The following is a 22,633-nucleotide window of genomic DNA, read 5'->3' on the forward strand; positions in this document are numbered from 1 at the left end:
CCGTTCCTGTCCCAGCAATACTGCTGGACTTAGGCATGTGTTCACAAGAGACTGGATCCCTCTAGCCTTCAGCTGCTTGGCATCTGTAGCTCTCTTCCCTGGAGATAGGATCCAATTGGATGTGGGACTTACTTTCTCAGAGGCTGCTCTTCTTGGGGGATGAGGTCACCTTGGCCAGCCAAATCTTTTGGAGGCATGATTTCATAGGTAACCAATGAATTCCCTCTGGTACTGTCGGACTTGGCCTCCCCTTACCCCGCTACAATTCCATCGCCATGGTAGGACTCAATTCTCACTTTCCTTGTAATGATGCTGGCAAGAGAAAAAGCCCAAAGAGGTATGAAAGAGCCCGTGGCCCAACTACTGGAGTTTCATCTGTATTCCATATGCCCTCTTTTGGCAGGCTTCCCACCAACTTATTTGGCCTACTCAGTGATGGCTGGAAGCAGGTGACTTGGCAACTTTAGCTGATAGGACAAGATCTGATGTTTATGTCTGCAAACCTGCCTGGAGCAGCGGTGATAGCTTGGTACCCACACACATCATAATAGCATTGATGCTTGGGCTCAGGATCGAGGCTGTTGTAGGTCTGTAGTAGTTTTTTGTTTGTTTTTTAATTCCTATTTTTGTCTTCGATGGTCACAATTTTTTAACAGTCTTGCAGGCATTCATTTGATTCCATTCTTTCTAGGAATTCACAGACAAGCGGTAACTCTGATGCTACATTTCTCAAATGCGAACATAATTTGCCAGGGTAAGGTGTGTAACAGGGGCTTTAACATGTAAGTCACACAAAAATAGTATGCCCCGAGGAAACCTTTTCAGGTACATGAAGGGATTGAGATAGGTTAAAGAGAATGTGCGGGGAGTAGACCCTATGACGATGGTGGATGCACATACTGTACACAATTCCAGCTAGCAATGGCCTTGATGGTATTATTACATACATAGGTTTTGTGATCAGTCATGTTATACCTAGCTGTATATAGGTTTTGAATCAGTGCACATCATCAGAATGAAATAGTAACCATTGAGTGCGCCAATGCATTTTCTTGATGCACCATTTCTCTGATTTTTAAAGGCTTTTACATTTCAGTGAAACTTCACTGACGTAGCTACAATTTTCAGAATGCTGCAAATTGCAACTTGTAGGAGAGGCATGCATCTTGTGTGTGTTTATGGGGATCAGATTAAGGGTTCATTTAGTGGGATCTCAGAGCGCCAAGACATTACAAGATCAGGTGTGTAGGGCAGTTGTTTTCTGTGAGATCCAAACCTCTCATGTGCACCTAGGTGTTTTATTGGCATATATCCCAAAGGACAAGAGAACAGCTCTCAGGACAATGAGATATATTGACAAAAATTGAGTCAGGATATGCACCTAAATTCAAGAGATCAGACTAGGCCCTTCAATACCACATCTAGTTCCATTACACATACAATTATGAGCTCAGCCTAAAAAAAACAAAAACAGTATCTAGAACAATGAAGCCTCCAGTGTAAAAGAAGAATAAAAAAAGAACTAAGCTGCATTACCGTCAAAATGGTAAAGATAGTTTTGTCCATGGAGAGAATTTCTAATCAAGGCAACAGTAGCTCCTGCTGTTTATTTTTCACCTCTGTGCAGAACAGTGTTTGTTAATGAAATAATCGCCAAACAATTGCCATATCTGCCAAATTCTCAAAATTGTTGTTAGGGCTAACAACAAAAGTGTTTCGTGTGATTGTTTGTACTAAAAACTTAGAACACCTGGTCCAAAGCACTGGAGCCTTCAAAGGACTAAAATTAATGATTTTGTTCCGTTCAAATGGAAGAGATATGAAACATCAGACAATCTGCATTGTGAGATACAAGTGTTATTGCAAATGCACCACTATAAAAAAACTGCTAAAACTGGCTCACAGATGGACAAAGTTGTTATTGTTTTCATGATCTTTTACAATGTGTTTGCAGGTTTCCACAGCCTTGTTTAAATTCAAGCAAGGACCTTTTTGCACCAACTTTGCAGGATTTCATTTGTGAGTTGCACATTTAATCCTCCATGGCAGATGGTGATGAGTGGGAGTACCGCTGTATATTTGCAACAGATTCCTTATCGTGCAAAAATTAATTAAATGCTTCTTGTGCTGCCTTCAAAATCAGAATTGTATTGTTTATAAAAAGTTAATTCTTGCATATAATTTTGTGAGGACTTATGCAATGTAAACAAAATATAAAGATGGTGACATATGAGTACTTCTTTAATGCAAACAGATAGTAGTAACTAAATTCAGTCCTTTCACACTGTAAAGCAAACGATCCTGTACATTTAAAATTCACTTGAAAATTTTAAAAAGTCACATTTTGGACTTCAGTGTTAGTTTCCCCAGATGTTGCTATGAAAAACGATAGTAAAGCAGTTAATCGGTGTCATTCAGACTTGTCATGTTTTTCTTTAGCAGATTTCTTTTATCAAAAATTAATTTTTTTTTAATTTATAATTTACTTTCTGTACATTGGCCACATTCATTTGAAAGTTTTGGAGGATTTTGGAGTAAGAGAATTTTACCTTTGATTCTTACTAATTCGATCAGTCTTCTGCCTTTGTGAATGCTCCTGGAAATTCTCCCTACACACTAATGACCACTTAAAACTGATGTTCCTTCCACACACCCTGTACTTGTTTCATTGGAGAAGAACAAACTTGGAACAATTATGTGCACTCCCAACAAGTTGCAAATCTTTAAGCCACCCCCTCCAATTCCAAAGGTGGGGAAAAATATATTCTCTGTAGAAATGTTAACATGAAGGTCTCTTGGCATGACAACAGAACACGTACATTATGTGATAAAACGTTTACTATGACAGTATTGCACAGTATTTTGAAAAATGACCTAAACACACATGAACAAGCAAAGTGACTGTACGTAGCTAGTCTTGCGTGAGCATAATGTTCTGTGGGCCAAATTCAAGTCACTCAAGCACACTACGTGACCCAGCTGGGGACGGAGCAATGGAACTCCACAGGCAGAGATATGCATGGGGTGAAGTGGGTTATCTTCCATTTTCAGGAAGACACGTGATGATTTATCTAACCTGGCCCTCAAAAATACGACCACAGGCATCTTTTCAGTGAACTCCTCAGTATGATATCTAGGTGCCAAATAGAAGAATTAAAAATCTGTTGTCCATCCAGGTACAAGTTATCTTCTGTGCTCCTCCTCCAGTGAAGATGGTGTTTCACTGGTTTTCTTGGGGGTGGGGAGGAAAGGGGAAGGCAGGTGGCGGGTTTGTTTACTGCTGCCTTTGTTGCGGCGGGGGAGGGGGGGAAGCTTTTGCAAAGAGGTGTATCCTGCATTGTGTTCTGAAGAGGCAAGATATGAAACCCATCCAGTGGCAGAGAATTTTGCTTGAGGGCCATACATCAGGAACACCATATTCCCATCTCTTGAGAGATTTATAATAGCTATCGTTGTCCTTGTTGACTTTGGTATGATGCACAGGCAGAGATGCCCCTCTCAGGTAGTCAGGCCCAATTCACGAAGGGTTTTGAGGATGAGCACTAGATCTTCAGTGGGTATGGTATTGAACAGGATGCCAGGGCAATGCATGGAGGACCAAAAGGGATATGTTGCATCTGCCTCTTCCACTCAAGAGAGGGGATGCTGGGTTGATCAGGCAGCGAGACAAGGGTAATCAGAAATGAAATGTTGGATGCTTGGGCCATTTCTTACACATAATGCACTCAAAACAAAGGGAGCGCTGCATTCAGTCTGCACCCAGTGTGAAGAGCTGAGAGGATTGTCCAGTTGTTAAAGCACAGGACTGGAGTCAAGGGTCCTAAGTTCTATCCCTGTTTCTACCACTGATTACTGTGTGATCTTGGAGAATTCTAACCTTTCTGGGCCTCACTGTTCTCATCTCCGAAGTGAGATGAATACCTAGCTACCTTCACAGAGATGTTAGGAAGCTTAGTCAGTCAGCTGTAAAATGCTTTGAGAGCCTTGGGTTAAAGGTACTACAGAGGGGTGCAAAACATTATTTTTAAAACAGAAGGGTGGAGCTTTGTCCAATACGGCACATGAAACCAATTTTACTGGTGAGAGCTAGTGCTAAGCAGGGATTAATTTATTTTAAGCTAGTGCCACCCCTCAGCTCTAAACTCAAAGTGCTTTGCCTTACACATTTGGGAAAACAAAAACAAAACACCTTTTGCTGCATTTCTCCATGGGTAAGTAGCAGCAGATCAGTCAAGATGCGTAATAACATGCCAGCATTTTGAGATGAGAATGGGGTTCTTTGAATGAATGGTTATTTTGGTTTTGCTAGTGATTCCCACCCTCTCTTTCTTTCTGGACAGTATCTACCAGCATCCAATATAAGCAGTATTTCTTTCTTTTCTTTCTTTTTTTTTTTTTAAAGAAAGCTTTTAGTTGCTACCAAGAAGGAAGAGCTAATTCACAATCTATAATATTTAAAGGGGGGAAACAGAGTGAAACAGACTAAGAGTGAAATCCTGGCCCCATTCAAGTCAATGGCAAAACTCCCACGGACTTCAATAGAGCTAGGATTTCACCTTAACGCTAAGAACGCACAACAGATTCTTGGTCTCATTACTTTCCTGACGGTATAATATAAGCACACAAAGCAGAGAGCACATAAGGTTTGGGGTGAGGGGAGAGAGGTCATGAAAGCAATAGACAGAATGTTACAAAAGTACTTTATTACTAACACTATTACCTGTGTATTTTTTTTAAACTGAAATTTCAATTTTAGCTCAAATGGAAAAGGTCTGTACCACTGTAGTATGAAAAATTCTTCCTACCTTTTTAAGAACTTCAGTTTCAAAATAAAATGGCAGCATTACAAAATGCTGTAGGAATTTGCTACTCTGGATTATATATTAGGATATGTGACATCTGAGAGTATTTAAACTATTTGATGCTGTGAAGCTGTTAAGAGGTTTTTTAGCAACTAACCTTTAAACAGAGCAAAACAATAACATTTACATTCTACTATATAATGCTCAGGTTAATTTAAGGATGAATCATGCAGACTGTATATTTAAAAACAATCTCATTCCATGGCCTGAAATTAATTATTCTAACCAACATAGTAATTCAATCATAAAAACATGAGTTTATTATTAGTGAAGCAGCTGAAGAACTGCATAGTCCATCCAACTGGTTGATACATTTTTTTCTATACTCGGTTATGAAATGCAGTGTTGCAATTTTACAAGGTACATATTTTCAATTAGCGAGAGAATGTTACAGAACACAAACATGGAGTGAATATTTGTATTTAATGGAATTTAAACCAATAAGTCAACTGAAAGAGAGATCACTGGCTACAAAATGTCGTGAAAAAAATCAAATTTTGAATGAATGTGGTAATATATACATTTTAGAGCCATACAGCAGATACGTATACTTCATACTGTATGACATTCATTGCATATCCATGTCAAAAAGAAAAGTCAAACTAACTGATGGCTTAAAATTTGTATAATAATTAAAGCATTTAATATTTTTGCTTAATTTTGATATTGACTGAGTTAATACTTTCATTGTGTAAAAACATTGTGTACATTAAAAAAAATCACACTCAAACAAATTTAAAAAATATTTAAGTACAATTACTCTGCTGCAGTTGATGTTAGTGAAACCAACTCAATTTGGCCAAGCTAAGGTTTTGGTAGAAAAACATATGAACAATGAATATGCTTCAACTGTTTTGTTTAGTACCTTAGGATCTCCCTTAAAGAACTTTCTGCTGCAATTAGACTGTAATATCTCCCTGCTTTATTGTGTGGCTGTGGTTACTAAAACATCTGAACACGTTTAAAAATCTGGAAAGTCCATAGCCATTCTACACACTTTCATTTATTGTCTGGACAATTAAAGTACAAATAATTCAAACACAACAAGGTTATTAAAAAAACATTTACAATACTTTCCCTCAGAAATGATCTAAACTAGCAAGGTTAACATGAAGTCATTCATTATAACTAAAGTATACAACTGCCTGGTCCTAAGAAAGTTTTTTTTTTTTAAATTATTATTCAGCTAGTAAAACACATTGTAGAGAAAAGATTCTGACATGCCTTCCCCACTAATGCTTAGCAAATGCATCAAAACCTTCCCAGCAAACTGCGCTCATTCATAGCAGATGATGTATAAAGGCTTCCCTGAACATTGAATGAGTGTTCTTTAGAACTAAAATCTTTTAAAAGTAAAAAAACTGATAAAATTATGATGCTGCCTTTGCTTTAGTTTTATCTGTCTACTACAAAAGTTTGCCTCTTCAGTGTGGAAAAAAACAATACTTAATCTACGTGCAGTTAGTGGGTATAGCATGGAAAAAATGCACAAAATAAGCACAAGTTATAAATAACCATAACGTTTTATTACCATTAAGACTAAACTTGTATTGAAAAGATTTTATATAACAAGACAAGAAAAGCAATAGCAAATTTAACTATCAACTAGATTATGCATAGCGAGTAACTGTTTCTAGTACTCAGGGAAGAGCATGACCCTTTTTTGTTTTAAATATATAACCGTACAAAGCACAAACATACTAAAATGATCAGTGCACTGGACATGGGAGAGCACCCCCTCAGTCATTTTGTTCCCTTAGCTCTGTTTTCCCCAATCTGAATTACATTAAAATAAAGACCCAGTTGTTTTCTTTTCTACTGTGCAGTAAGAAAAAATATTCACAACAAACATGACAATATATCAAACAATATTTCTACACAAGTTACCTTGATACCTCTGTCACTTAAGTATCATAAGAAAACATTTTAAGACATATACAAACAAAACTAGCAAAGTGTTACAACTTATAATAAATTAACAAAAAGAAAAATAACTTTTTATATATATATTTATATTATATATACACATACACACACAACAAAATGACACAATAATATGCTTCTTCCCATAGTTTAAGTAAACAAATAAGTAGACTAGCCAAACTAGCTATATTTGATTTTGGCCATATGCATCACATCGGCAATTAAATAAATAAGTGTTTCAAGCAACATAAACAGTGTTCCAAATGTGCCAACACAGCCCAATTATATCAGCATGGGCTATAAAGTGAATTTGAAAATTCTTAACAAATTTTAAGCAAATTATTTTTTCTAAACACATTACATTTAACTATGATACTAAGATATGTAAATAATTCTGTAGCACCTACTGCTCAAACCAAGGAAGTTTTTGATCAAAACAATTATTTTTTTTAAACTTTTGTTCTGCTGATATCCCATACTGATGACTTAAAGAAAAACTGTCTTGCAATTCATCTCCTTGCTTTTGGGTTTTGACTGTGGGTAACTGTGTGCCTGGGAAGAACACTCTCCCGTACTGTATTTAATATTTTTATTACATGCTATGAAAAGATACGAAGATCATCTGTTTGTAACCCATCCTTCAAAAAACAATCTACTAATCCAGTTTAAAACACACGTCTTGATCTCTAAAAAGTTACCAGTGCAGTATGAACATGACAAAGTTGTCAATTTCCCCTAAATTAGCCAGTCAAAATATTTTTTCTCAAATCCAGATTCTCTTGTAAAAATTCTTTATATTTTATAAAAATAGATTTTTCTTGAAACCCATTTTCAGCAAAGAGACCACCTCTTTGGCAACATTGTTAATGTTATTTAAATTGTTCTGTCATCAGGTATCCCCCTTTTACCCCATTCCCTAACAGAAGACTGTTTAGTTCACATGATATAAAAGAAAAAAGGAAAAATAAAAAAGGTTGCAAAAGTATGTGGTTTTTGTTGTTGTTGTTTTTTATTTTGCAATTTTTATTGTTCCTCTTTAATTTATATGGGGGGTTTACCAATCTGATTGGATCAACATTTGAAAAAAAAAGAAAAATCTTTTTTCTCTCTTTTAATCCCATTAGTTTGTAAAAATTGCTTTTGTTTTTTATTTTTTTCAAATGAGTGAATGGTCATCTTAAAAAGAGCCACCTTCAAGGAAGGTAGTAAAACTAGCTGGCCGGGTAAAAATCCCTGCACATTGTTATCTATGTATATTATATTCAACAACGACAGCTATGAAAGAACATTCAATGCATCAAAGGTTTTTTTTGTTTTTGTTTTTTTCTAAGCATTATAAAATCCTTTCCTGTTCATCACAGGATATCCAATGTTTTAATACTTAGGCAACACTGGCTTATAAAGTCCATGGTTGAATATAAGCCTTGCAGAGTTTTTGTTTGTTCGTATATATATTTATATATATATATATATATATGTTTTAGTAAGTAAAGATATGAAATTCAGGATTTGTGGGTTTTGTTGGTTTTAAAGGAAACTTGCAATACTCTGTCTCCTAAACGGTATCCATTAAGGCTGGCAATTGCCATGGCAGCTTCATCATAGTTGGTCATAGTGACAAAGCCAAATCCCTTGCACTTGTTGGTGTTGAAATCGCGGATCACCTTGACGTTATTAACTGCTCCGAAGGGGCCAAAGAGCTGCCACAGCACACTTTCATCTGAGTCGGGAGACAAATTGTAGACAAAGATGCACCATCCAGTCCCAGTGTGGCCAGGAATATTCATTCCAACAAGGCTCGTCATCCCATCAATTGTGATCGGGGAAAACCTACCAAATAAAAAGAGGGGGCTATTCTAGACATAGCGCTTAGCACAAATTACACGGAACTGAGACTTAAAATAAAGCTCATTAAGGTTTCATGATCCAATCCTTGAGATGTAAACTATATGTCCATCTTTGCTCTCAGTTACACAGGTGCCAGTAACACCCACTGAAATGAATGGCAGCTGCGAACAATGTAAGAGATGAGAACTGGGCACAATCACATTTCCCTTCCACAATAAGTTCTAGTTTGCAGTATCTGAGGTCTAATAAAGGGAATTCTTAAGGAACACCTAAATAAGCATGGGTCAAATCTTGCAGTGCTAATTAGGAATTCCACGGAATGAGTAAGAAATGCAGCATTTGGCCTGACATTTCTATCAACAAAACAACCCAGCTAAAGGATATGGAGACAACTGCAAAGTTACCAATGATTTAACACTTTACATCCTACCAGACCCTCATGGAAAAATGGATCTCTTAGGGATTGGTTTTAAATGTGAATATGAAACTGTCAAATTTCAGCAATATCTCTGCATTCAGCCTCTTTATATATCCTAAAAGCATTTGAGAGATTTTTAAATGGAAAACAGGAAGTTTTGTCTGTTTCTAGTATACAGACTTTTATTCAAATATATTTTAAAAAATTCATTGTTGGTAACGTTATCTTAAAAATGTCTGTACATATCAATGAGCATGTGTGTAGTAATTGTAAAGCAGGAAAAACCAGTGCCTGAAAACGTTTGGTTAGATCATCCCCTTTAACAGTTGATAAAACATCATTTTTGAGGCTATCATCAATGGGTTACATTTAAAGTAACTTACATGTAAGAAAAGTCTTGCTAAAAATCATATTTCCACACTGAATTTTAAAGTAGGCATCCTCACTGAATTAATTCCTATACTGAATAATTCTTACCTTTGTTTTGCAATGCAGATGTACAGACTACAACCTCTTAAAAAACTTGTAATAATATTTATAATATTTTTAGATGCATTTAGTGAATAGAACTCCTTAACATTACTCTACTGTAAGTGGAAGTGAACAGACCATACAAGGAATTTTACAGTATGTTGATTGCTTATCTTCTATGTGGAATTACACTTAGAGTCTTGATTGCCCTTTGACGTACATCCAGAACGCTTCCGGATATTGCACCTAAATTGAGAAATATCACTCAATTTTTTCTACAGCCTGCAAACACTTATGCAAATCAGCAACTTTATTCACACGCATAACAGCTTGGAGGACTGGGCCCTCTGAGTCATATGCAGGCTTGCAAAAGTGTTCAGGGTTGCAGTAAGTCTGCTCTTGTTGATGTCATTGCAAACAATTCCCACTGAATTCCACTTTTGAAAAATCCCACCCATAATATCTGTAATGCTTTTTTTTTTTTTTTTTTTTGGGGGGGTGTAATCCTTAAACTAATTATCAGACTGACACAGAACAGTTTTGTTAGCGTAGACTTCTTTGTGCATTTCCTCAGCTGGTGCAAACAGACAGCTAAAGCTGTGTGAATAACTGATTTTTCAGTTTGCTAACAGTTGATTTTGGATTGAAACCTTCAGTTCAAACAAAACCAAAACATTTAGTTTCTGATTTTTATGTTTTTAATTTTTTTTTTGCATTATAAAATTAAAATAAATTTCTAAATGAAAAGTTGTTCTGAATTAAAAAATCAAAATGTTTTGCTTCAAAAATGTCTAAATGAATCATTCTGATTTTTTGGGGAAACCTTTTAGGGCTTTTTTTTAAAAAAAACAAACACTGAAGCAATTCAGCAAAATCAATAAAAATATGCCAAATGTTTCTGTCAACACAAAGCCACCGTTTTCAATTAAAAAACTCCCACTTTTGTCTGAAAAATGTTGTCCAGCTCTAAACAAAGCTGGAGCTATGCCTTTTTATACCAGCTGAGAATCTGGCCCATTAGATAGTAAGTTCTCTTCTCTATAAGGGATACATGTAAACAAATTGAGGGTACAGCTAAGTACTGAACAAATTCCTTTCAGCCAGCAGAATTTGAGTGCAATTCAGAAAATGGGGTCTTGAAGTTTGCAAACTTTAACAGCCTACATAAAGGCCAGCAAATACTATTTATGCTATTATGCTTCATATGCAGTGTGTTTGTGTAAGAATGTTTGACTGTGTACTTCCATACAAATGATGTTAATAGATTGGTTATATGATGCACATACAATTGTATAGTACTATGCTACATTTGTGGGTCTAAGGTTGCCAAATGTTTACACTATACTGTATTGCACGAGAAATACGATTATATAATTAAAAAGACCTGTGATGCATATGCACCATAAGTCAAAGTTTCATATTCAACCTTAACATTATCATGGTTTCCAAATGTTTGAGAATTCAACTGCGCAAACTTAATCTTCCCTTAATATAAATTTTTAATGGAATTTCCTATGTTTATTTTAAAACTAAAAGTGAGCTATTTAGCTAGACATCACCAGAATGCCTTCTCCTTGCACTTTCAGAGGTCCACAAGAGAGCCTCTCTCCTCCAAACCTCAGGAACTGTGCAGCTTTTACCTGCTCATGAAACCTTAACTATAGCAACTGCTTCATCCCTCACTATAATATAGGCTGATGTGGTATAAATGTTTATTGACATGTGTTTGGGATGGCGTATTATTCACTAGCGGCAAAGCCGTGAATTACTGAAGTCACCCCTAATGAATCTTTCATTCCACGCCAAATCATCGTGTATTTTGTACAGGATACATATTTTATAGCAAAACTAATCTGGGGATGTTTTGGAGACAGTTTCAGAAGTTTTTATTTATACATCGAAATAACACAGAGTTTGCAGTAGGGTAAGTACAATTCTTCAGGACTTGCAGGGAGAAGAAAATAACTAACACTTTTAAGAAACTTCAATAAACACTGAAAAAAAGCTTTTGTGATGTTTAATGCCTATGTCTCATGATCTATCAGTGCTAGAGACAACAGCCTTAGAACAGCGGAAAAGAGATACCTGGCTCTCTAACGACACTAGTCTGCTTTTCCTTGTCTTGATGAGTCACAATAAATCAGAAATTAAATCTTTCGTAGTCTAGGACAGAACATGGTTTGTCCTGTACCACAGGTCAGTGTAATTCTGGGTAGGAAATTAAATATTCAGGAGAGAAAAAAAAAATCTCGAACAGTTATTTGTAAGTGGCAGCTGTCTGAAGCTCCTAAGAGTTTTGAAACGTTACTAGCAGGACTGAAAGAGATGGATTAGTGGGTAGACTGCAGGTGAGGCAGTGAAAGGGGCATAATGAATTGCAAAACCATGCTGCGAATTTTGATTTAGGTGCTGATCATGGGATACATGATTTGGGTTTTTGGGTAGATGTAAAACATCTAATTTGAAAGGTACTTTGGCATACAAGTAACCTTATGGTGTACATACTTGCCATTAAGTGGCACAATTGCCATTGCTGAAGTTGTTAAGACTTACTCTAGTGTCCACTTCTGAACAGTTTAAAGATATACTTACCATGACATGTATGGGATGAGCTTTATAAAAGAGCACCTAGTTTTCATGAATGTGCAGGGCTGACCATTTCTGTAGATTACGGTACTTCCTCAGCTCAGAGCGCAGGGCTATAGGTGCACAGCTCTGCATAATGTCAGGAATGAGACTATGCCCCTATAGTTCTGTAAGGTCCCCCTGTGTCGATGTGCGTTGTTAACGAAGAGGAAACACTAACATATATCAACTTTTTTTTTCAGATTGAACACGGAACACACTCATTATGGAACATGAATGTTTCAAAATCAACTGAGCTTTAATTTCAATCTGAACACACAAACCTGTCTAAATTAAAACAAACACACACAGAAACAAACCACAAGCACTAAGAAATATTTGCAACAATTGTTAAACCTGTAACAAAAGAAACTTAGGGCTGATTAAGGTGCATACAGTTACATTTTTAAAGTTAACTTTGTGGTAGGACACAGCTAGAGGAAAGGATGAGGCTATTTAATTCTATTTTCCTCTGACAATTTTCACAGTATCAGATCAGAGATCAGCAAAAACTTCAGTTTCATAGTTTTGATTCAGGAAAATATGCCATTTAGCAGCACTATTGGTGTTAGAATACTTGTAGCTGTTGCACCTAAACCATCTGAGAAGCCCACCTGTAAATAAAAGAAAAGGTGAAAAAAACCCACACACAACTTTTGAGTGTGGCCTTAAAGTAACAAAACCAACTGAAGTCCAAACTTAAAAAAAGAATTTGACATGCTGGTGGAAGAAAAGAAGGAATTAAAAAAAATAAAGTTAGTGATTTAAAAAATAAATTGTAGCACCAATCTGTGCCAACATGGACATCTGGCAATCTGTGGAATTCTAATTACCTCTTTACGCCATAGGCCATATTAAGCAAATTGTCCAGCCTGAAAAGAGAAGGAGGGTCTTTGGGTTAATGTCTCACAGATGGCAAGATCGCTCAATGGAACTATTATTAATAATGTTCCATTTTCAAAGAAGAAATGTTCAACAAGTTTTTCACACATCTAAGGAGTTCAGAAAGCAGGAACTCTCTTGAGTTTCAGACTGTATTCAAATTTCAACCATAATATTTAATGCCATTTTTAACATGCTTTGAGATTTAAGACAGGTGAACTCTCACTATATAACTAGGACTCTGGTGGCACCTTAAAGGCTAACAAATTTATTTGGGCTTAAGCTTTTGTGGGTAAAAAACCACGATGCACCAGATGCATCGTGGGTTTTTTACCCATGAAAGCTTATACCCAAATAAATTTGTTAGCCTTTAAGGTGCCCCAGACTCCTTGTTGTATTTGTGGATACAGACTAACACGGCTACCCCTCTGACACTACATAGCTACATCTCAAGATTTGACTGGGTGTTAAAAATTTCCCTTTGATTTTTCATTTGTAGATTATATTAGTGTGAAATAATAACAAGTACAATACTTCAACAGTTCACCTTTCATTGCAATTAAACTTGTGAATAAAGTGTTAGAATCCAAAATTAGAGGAATAGAAACACACTGGTTATAAGCAACTCTTGCTTCCCAGTTTTACAAAACTGGTTAGACTTTTTCTTTTGTTTAGACAAATATTTAGTAATAACGATCCCCAAAAGCTGTCAGCGTAAATTGCCACTGAATTTGGGAGATTAATTGTAATCTACTTTATGTTTAATACACAATATGAAAAATCCTTTATCTACATAAGGAGTCAGTGGTAGCCTCAGTGGCTTTTATACCCTTACCAAAGATGTTTTAAATATACACTTGTTTTCATATAAACCAGGGAGGTGACTGACCTTTTCTGTGCTCTTCTTTAATTCATTTAATATTTTAAAATGGCAAATGTCACAGTGAAATAAATTTAAAAGCTAATATTTATCTTAACCACGCCAGTAAGTCCAAGCATTCTTATTTAATATTTTTTAAAGAAAGACCTTTTGCTGAAAATGCTAGATTGCCTAAATGATATTATACATCATCAAAATAACAGAGAAACCCAGTACTGCTAATGCTGTGTTACATATCAGATACAAGCAGTACTTTCAAAATGTAAATCATAAAACATCACACAGCATCTCAGCACTCATATCAAAGACTACACAAGGTCTCTTTATACCTTGAGCAGACATCTGAGGCTAATATTATAATAAAACTACTGCTGAATAGAACAGTCAACTTTTGCCAGCTACCAGCCGATTCCACTCAATGTTAAACTGAAAGTTGCATCAATACCACAACAATGCTGCAGAAAAAGTAAGTTACTAAAAAAAACCCCAACCAAACAGAAAAGTCACTTTCCATTTCAGTATCAATATAACCTTTCATTCCGTCATTCTTTTACCTAAGGCCTCATGAGATTGGATTGTATAGTTGAGATGTTTTAGTCAATATGGAATGATTATGGCTGTGTGCAGATTTTCCTGTTTACTTGCTTGGAAAGAATGTTCAATTTTACAAAGAAATTGAAGTCAATCTACAATTCCAAAATACATTTTCAACACAATCCCTACCCCAAGTCATCATAGCTGGTAGAGCTCCAGTTGTTTTGCAGATGGATAGTTACCTGAATCTCTGAGCCTGGTGGTGTAGTGGTCCAGGGTAGCGTCTGTTGGGAGACTGGTACAGCTGCGAAAGGAGTGCCTGGCTTGTCTTCTGGCTGGGGTTATTGGCGAACTTCACAGTAATTGGTTCTGTAGCACCACTAGGTTTCTGGCCATTTAGTCCCTTTATGGCTTCTTCTGCTTCTATTCTCTTATCAAAACGGATAAATCCCACACCTCGAGAGACACCTGGGAATAAAGAAAAGGCCTTGTTAAATAAAGGTTAAAAAAAAGTAAGCTTTTTTAAGCTTCAGGAGTCTTTCACATTTCTAAGGAAACAAAACAACATGTTCATTTTGATCCGAGATCAGAACACATTACTTTGTGAGATAAAAAATTATTTTCCCCATCAAGGAAAAAAGCCCTGTTCTTTTAAGATCATTTACTGAACCTTTCCTCCTACGTTATATTGTGATAATTGTAGCAGATGACAGACATACAAGTAGTAAATTGCTTGATACATTCCCCTTAAACATGGATTACCAGTCATTTTTAAAAGATTCTGCATTTAAAAAACACCCCAGTGCATTTGCTTCCCCTTAAAGTTACATATATAAAAAACTGTACGTGTACAGTAACATCAGCATATATGTAAGATTACATTTTACATCCAAAGTCATGGCTTCTTAATGTACATCTGTACAGCTTGCTGCTTCACTATAGCCATTCTGCTTCAAAAGCATTTAAGTTTGCCATTTTCTGAAAATACTTAAATTTTAAGAAAAGTTTTTTTAACCTGTGACTTGATCAACCAGAATTCGTGAGGTGATGATGCGCCCATATTGTGAAAATAACTGTTCTAGTTCTTTCTGGGTCATCGTTTTTGGAAGGCCGCTAACATACAAGTTAGCATCTCTGATTGATGCTGAACTTGGACGGGCGTATGACACCTAGGGGATTAAAAATAAAGAATTAATACACTTTCCATGAATACATTTACCTCATACATTTAAATCAACAGATTATTTTTTGTCTTTACAATCCATAGCATTAATTTAAACAACCCTGCAATTCAGAATTTAGATGTTCTTTTAATAGCAACAAGGACTAGGAAAACGTGAGGGAAAACAAAAGGAAAGCAGGAGACAACTTGAACAAATGTAAGGATAAGGCCTCTTTAAGTGCAAGCACAAAATAGCTACTGTACAGTGGTAGATTAACGCACAACTTCCCACGCACAGCTTTGTAAATTTACCCCATGGTCTGTGGGTGTATAGATGATTTACTGTATTCAACACATAAAAATCTTTGACTGTACCTAGCATTCTGAGGTTCCAGTGTGTTTTGTTTTAAGCATATGAAACAGATCAGGTTAGTTGCAGAGAGATCTTTTATGCTACATCTCTTTGCATTTTCCTTCTAAACTGGCAACATCTTCCCTTGCTGAATTATAATGTACTGGTGAAATCAGGCTAAACAAACATCTACTTTGGGAACCGTAAACAGCGTATTCCCCCCCCATCTTCTTATCTGCCATTTTATTTCAAAAAGTCCCTTGCAATGTAAGCCTGAAACCAGACTGTGTAAAAATATTATGACCAAATAAGCAAAAATCCAGTTGATGCATTACATATGTATTGTGAAAAAATTATTACACCAGATTTCTGTTAAGGGTTTAACTTTTTTCTACCAAAATGCAAACACAACCCAAATAGAATTTCAAATGGGTTTACATCTGCACCACGCTCATAAGCAAAACTTAACCGTTATTGTATTCAGAATTCATTTTTTATTTTAAAAGAAAAACACACTCTTAAAAACAATCTACATCTTAGGCTAACAAAAGCACTCCCTGATAAAGGTGTTTCTTGCATGGCTAATATGAAATAAAGATTGTGAAGAGATTTATTTTACAGCACATTTGAAACACTGTTCGCTTTAACTTTCTGAACAATTTTAATTTAGTCTAATGATATATATTTCAATCTACACAGCTCTAAATTCCTACTGTCTACACATACAGTATATGCAGGTAGGCAGGGGAGGGGAGGTCCAGTCACGAATATAATGCATTAAGCAAGCCTGTCTCCCTCTTCCCAACACAAATGATAGATGTCTTTATGTGCTCCACACCTAAAAATAGATGTTGACTCAACACAGAAAAGTACGTGAATGACTAATATTTGCTTCCACAGCCTTTTGCATGTAACAGGAGACAAACTCTCGACTGATTTTACATTGTAAAGTTTTTGGTGACTTTTAAAAAAAACCCAAACTCACGTGTTTGTACATAACTTTTGTTAAAACTCACGTTAAACAATAAGACTAAAGGGAAATGGATGAAAAGGAAGGAAAATGCTGGAAAAGAGTGTAGCTAAAACATTTACACCCAAGATGGCAGGCACAGACAATGATATACCAAGGCACTGGCACAAATATCCAGTCTAACGGTATTCAAATATCAAATGAATGTGTATCAAAGCAGTAAAGAACATTATAGGTGGGATTTCAGTAAGTGCCCCCATGACTTCAGAGCTTGAGTCCCATGGACTTTCAATGGGTCAAGTGCTCCTAAGTCACTTACAGGCCTTGCAAACCCCCACCCTGGGTGTTTAGTGAGGCGCTGAGAGTACAGTCCATGTAGCTCAGCGCTCCTTCATGTAATTCCTACGTGATGCCTGGTGGTTTGGTGGACAGGTCCTAGGATTTCGTAGACTGGCCTTTCATCTGTGGAGAACACAGTTAAAAACCTTGTCTTAGATCATACATGAGTTTGGTGGTTTCTTATTCTCAGTTTATGCATAATCACAAAACCGCCACACATTTTGGAGCAAGTTGTGGGATAACTGGAAGGCACTGCTTAAGGCGGATCCAGGATTAGAATAGCAGGGGTGTCACATGCTAACTCTGGAGTGCACTTACGGGGCAACATCTGTGAGATTTCACAGCACTTGTTCACACTACGCCAGCCTCCAGCTGGTATGATTAACCTCCGTTTTCAAGAGAAATAAACTAAGTCTTGGCGTAAAATCCTAGCTCCACTGAAGTCAATGAGAGTTTGCCACTGACTTCAATGGGGCCAGGATTTCACCCTGAATTTTCAGAAAGAATCTATCACCTCAAAACAATTTTCTATAAACATCCTATCTTAATAAGGGCACTGTCAAGGGCACCACTCTAAAGCTACCCTTTGGAAAAATCTATTTGCTCCTAAAAACGGAGAACTGCAAGACACACAAAATTCTTGGGCAAACTGCCAAATCCAGGTCCTGGGTTTCTTCACTTTAGCACATTCAGCAACCCAGTGCCTTATTCTACCCTGAGCAGAAAAGGTGTCAAGGTTCCTCCCCCACTCTGAACTCTAGGGTACAGATGTGGGGACCTGCATGAAAAACCTCCTAAGCTTATCTTTACCAGCTTAGGTCAAAACTTCCCCAAGGTACAAAGTATTTCACCCGTGATCCTTGGAATGGCCGCTACCACCACCAAACTAATACTGGTTACTGGGGAAGAGCTGTTTGGACGCGTCTTTCCCCCCAAAATACTTCCCAAAACCCTGCACCCCACTTCCTGGACAAGGTTTGGTAAAAAGCCTCACCAATTTGCCTAGGTGACTACAGACCCAGACCCTTGGATCTTAAGAACAATGAACAATCCTCCCAACACTTGCACCCCCCCCTTTCCTGGGAAATGTTGGATAAAAAGCCTCACCAATTTGCATAGGTGACCACAGACCCAAACCCTTGGATCTGAGAACAATGAAAAAACATTCAGTTTTTTACAAGAAGACTTTTAATAGAAAATAGAAGTAAATTGAAATGAAGAAATCCCCCCTGTAAAATCAGGATGGTAGATATCTTACAGGGTAATTAGATTAAAAAACATAGAGAACCCCTCTAGGCAAAACCTTAAGTTACAAAAAAGATACACAGACAGAAATAGTTATTCTATTCAGCACAATTCTTTTCTCAGCCATTTAAAGAAATCATAATCTAACACATACCTAGCTCGATTACTTACTAAAAGTTCTAAGACTCCATTCCTGGTCTATCCCTGGCCAAGCACAGCATGCAGACAGACACAGACCCTTTGTTTCTCTCCCTCCTCCCAGCTTTTGAAAGTATCTTGTCCCCTCATTGGTCATTTTGGTCAGGTGCCAGCGAGGTTACCTTTAGCTTCTTAACCCTTTACAGGTGAGAGGAGCTTTCCCCTGGCCAGGAGGGATTTCAAAGGGGTTTACCCTTCCCTTTATATTTATGACAAAAGGTATACAGATAGAGGAAAATATCACTTTTTGGGGCACTGAAAGACTGGGATTCTTGTAGATTTTAATACTTTGCTCTGTTCTTGTGAGCCATGCAGACAGGCAAAGTGGGTGGAGAGAGAGAGAGTGAACTTTGCACAATCTCTCTCTCTCTCACACACAAACACATCCACCCACACCGCATGTAAACCACATCATTAACTGAGATCTAATTTTAGTTCCACCTGCCTTAAAACAGTCAGGCTACAGAGGATACTGGGCAATGAGCTGCCAAAGGATAGTCAGCTATCCTCAATCTCCAACACATAGGGTTCTGAATGTGAGATGGACACAAGGCTAGTGAAGGCTATTTCTTCTCTTCAGTCTTTTCCCGACTTCCCTCCCAGGTCAATCAAGTACAAATCCATTCGTTAGACAGACCCATCCTCTTAAGTTATTGTTCAATTAGTAGTGGGCACCCACGTTTTTATAAGGGGTTACAGGAAAAAATCCCATCACTTCACTGTGCTGTAAAGGGGTTAGAACAGTTATTATGGAGATGTGCCAAAACAGGCTCCCATTTTGTTACTGAACATTGCAGAACACTCAGAAAATGTGTCGCATGAATTCTTTATATTTACACTTATCTCCCATTAGGAACCTTAGTTTGCTTTTACCAGCATGAGGGATCTGAAACACAAAAGACTAGTTAAAAAAGAAAAAAAAATCCTTACTACTGCAAGTTCATATTAATGATTGTGAACAGGACAACTGCTAAGAGAAAGGGTGGTCCATGCACTTTAAAGCTTGGAAGTGGAGGGCTGGTCCACTCTATCAGATCATTTTCAAGCTGCTTAGGTCAAATAGCCAAGGGAGACAATGTGATATCGATGGATTTGTTTTATGGCTCACCAGTCTCCCATGTTAATTTGCATACATATACACAAAATAATTATGGAGAAAATATTTTTGCTAGACTACTGCCAATCACACAAGAAATAAAATGCAACTTGTTCAAAGGACTGTCTCTTCATTAGACAACCTTCAGTTCTTAAGAGACTGCCTCAAATCCTCTCTAAGGATTATGGGACAATTGCTGGCTCCATCCACTTTGTGCTGCTCAGTGCTTTGTGACTCTGTGTTTGTCAAATGACACCACTGTACTCGGTGCTGGATCAATATACTTCTCTACTCAAGCCACTCAAGAATGGAGTAATTTGCTGCAGTCTCTCTTTGCCAAGTGTGCAGTACAAACAACATGCCTCAGAGTTACATGGTCCAGAATTTCATGTCCTCCATGGATGAAATTACGTAATATTTTCAGTCCACTGGCACAGAAAAATCTTCATGTTCAACAGGAAGAATAATTCCTCCTATTTCCTCACAGCCCTCAAGACCCTTAAGAATAAACTGATACAGTCTAGTCTTTCTATTACACAGACCCTAACAAAAGCAGTAAAGGTGGTGTGAACTTGTCCCATTCCTCTCAACAAGGCCAGAACTCTGACGCTTAAGAGCAACAATTTAAATGCTGACAACCATTTCACTGCTGATACACTCAGCTAATGTGTCTATCCAGTTATTGGACATAAAGTCCATCATATTCTGATTATTTGTTCATCTGAAAGGCTGTTCTCCAGAAATAAGACTAGACAGTTTAAATTAACAAAATTACAGAATAGCCTCAGACTTCTTTTCCCCATTTGGTCTTTTAGAGGAACTTGTTCCTCTTGCACCGCAATAATGTTCCTTGTCATAACACAGTGGTTTGGAGTACACCAGCTCATCTTTATCTGGCTGTAAAAACTGCTTTAAGTGACATAAGGTGCTCACTTCTTGTCAGAAATTAGTGCACTGCCTCTTGCACTGTTCCCAGTCACTGCTAGCTTGGAGCTCATGAGACTAGTGTTGAACATTTAACCTGTGAATGTCACATGTACAAATGCCCTAAGACCACAGGAACAGCTCTTATAGCACTGACTGTTCAAATACCTGAGACATAGCTATAACCTTTGTAAGTTAAGGTGCAAGCAATGTTTACTGTGTTACCAGCTTCTATGACTCTCAGTGCAGCCCTGGGATTTTGTAGACTGTCTGTGAAATGTGGTCTAGTGACAACGACAGTTCACTCTATAATGACCTTATTAACAATTCTGAAAGATTCTACTTGTCCCTTAGACGGATACCTAGGGAGGAAGGATGGTCTTCTGTTCAAATCATTAGACTGGGATTCCAAAAATCTGGGTTCAATTCTTGGCTCTGCCACAGATTTTCTGTGTGCCCTTGGGCAAGTCACTTAACCTTTTTTGTCCCTCCGCTCTCCATCTGTTAAAACGGGGACAATACTTCTCCTTGACCAACCACCATCTTATGTATTAGATTGTAAGCATTCTGATCGCAATTGTCCTTTATTAGGCATATGTCCAGCACAACAGGGTCCGATTTGGCTGAGGCATCAACCTGCTCCTGGAATACTACACCATGCCCACTCTCCCAAAAAATCCCGCTAGTAGACCCCACTGGAATAAAAAAATAAATGAACACTTGGTACTCAGTCCATGTATTTTGTTTGTAGATCTCAAAGTGCTTTAAAAAAGTAAAAAGAAAAGGAGTACTTGGGGCACCTTAGAGACTAACAAATTTATTTGAGCATAAGCTTTCGTGAGCTACAATGCACTTTATCATATTCATTACTATCCACTTTCCCTTATTTCCATTTGTTACAATATTTTTTTATAGCTGCCTTCACTTCCCCTCTAAATCACATTTTTTTTTAAAACCATTATGGCCTCCTTGTTGATTATGGGATTTTGGGCATCTCCTAAGGTGTTCTTAAATGATTGCCAATTATCATTCAATATAATTTCTTCATCCCAGCTGATTTGGCTCATAATTGTTTTCCACTTTGTGAAATTGGCCCTATTAAAGCACCAACTATAAATATTGTTCTGGACTTTATTCTGGTTGCATATTATAAAAGTGATGGAGTCAGGATCACTTGAACCTAAGCTACCATTAGTTTTAATTCTGTGATCAGTTTCTCTTTATCTATCTTTAAAGAATTTCCCCATGTTGGCTGCAACACTTTTTAAGTTAGGAAATTGTCATATATAATGTTTAGAAATTCCAAGGAACAGAATCCTTGCCTCCACATTTCCAGTTGCATGCTCTAACTCTTGCAAAAATCCAGATTTGTGAAAATACCCTGCAGAAAAAAAGCCCCCTACTGATTTGGCCAAATTCCTTGCATGTTTGTGTCATTCCTGTCCAAGAGCCAGAGCATCATCATCCCATAAGACTACTCTTTTTTCCTTGGGGTCTGAGTTGTTTTACACTTGGCATTTCAATGCAGCTTTATTGAGATTAATTATGATTATAGATAAGAAAGAAGGGTCTGTCCCATCACTTCAGGGAGGCTATCCATAGATAATGACCAGGCAGCACTCTGGGAAACATCAAGAGCAGTGCTAAGAGAAATAATTGCTCATGATGCGTCGAATGGAAAGGACTCCTTGGCAAAAGTGAAGCAGTTAGGAAGTAAGAGATCTCAATTAGAGCAGATGCACAAAACTGAGAGATAAAGACTCTCTGGTGCATGTTGAATGCAGCGAAGCCAAATTAGAATCTTCATGAACGTAAGCACTGAAAAGGTCCCTTTCGTTACAGCGACAATGCTACTATGGGCAGAAAGAAGGGTGAAAGAGAATGTTAATGAGCATCACGAAGTC

The 22,633-nt window shown here is 37.2% G+C and overlaps 1 protein-coding gene across 6 annotated transcripts in view; it reads right to left on the bottom strand.

The window, feature by feature from the left end:
* Positions 1-8,287: 8,287 nt before the first annotated feature.
* Positions 8,288-22,633, bottom strand: part of ELAVL4 (ELAV like RNA binding protein 4) — a 75,577-nt gene continuing 61,231 nt past the window's right edge. The window contains exons 4-9 of one of the 6 annotated variants that reach the window (XM_077823888.1): positions 15,459-15,612; positions 14,686-14,911; positions 12,981-13,019; positions 11,621-11,629; positions 9,843-9,869; positions 8,288-8,636 (exon numbers count right to left, since the gene is read on the bottom strand). In XM_077823888.1, the coding sequence (XP_077680014.1) occupies positions 8,288-8,636; positions 9,843-9,869; positions 11,621-11,629; positions 12,981-13,019; positions 14,686-14,911; positions 15,459-15,612 (804 nt within the window). Of the gene's footprint in view, positions 8,637-9,842; positions 9,870-11,162; positions 11,166-11,620; positions 11,630-12,980; positions 13,020-14,685; positions 14,912-15,458; positions 15,613-22,633 lie in introns of all 6 variants that reach the window. The other 5 variants (XM_077823891.1, XM_077823889.1, XM_077823893.1 and 2 more) reach the window with 5 other exon arrangements.

The sequence above is a fragment of the Eretmochelys imbricata genome, chromosome 8 (genome assembly GCF_965152235.1).
Source record: "Eretmochelys imbricata isolate rEreImb1 chromosome 8, rEreImb1.hap1, whole genome shotgun sequence".
Lineage (NCBI taxonomy): Eukaryota > Metazoa > Chordata > Testudines > Cheloniidae > Eretmochelys > Eretmochelys imbricata.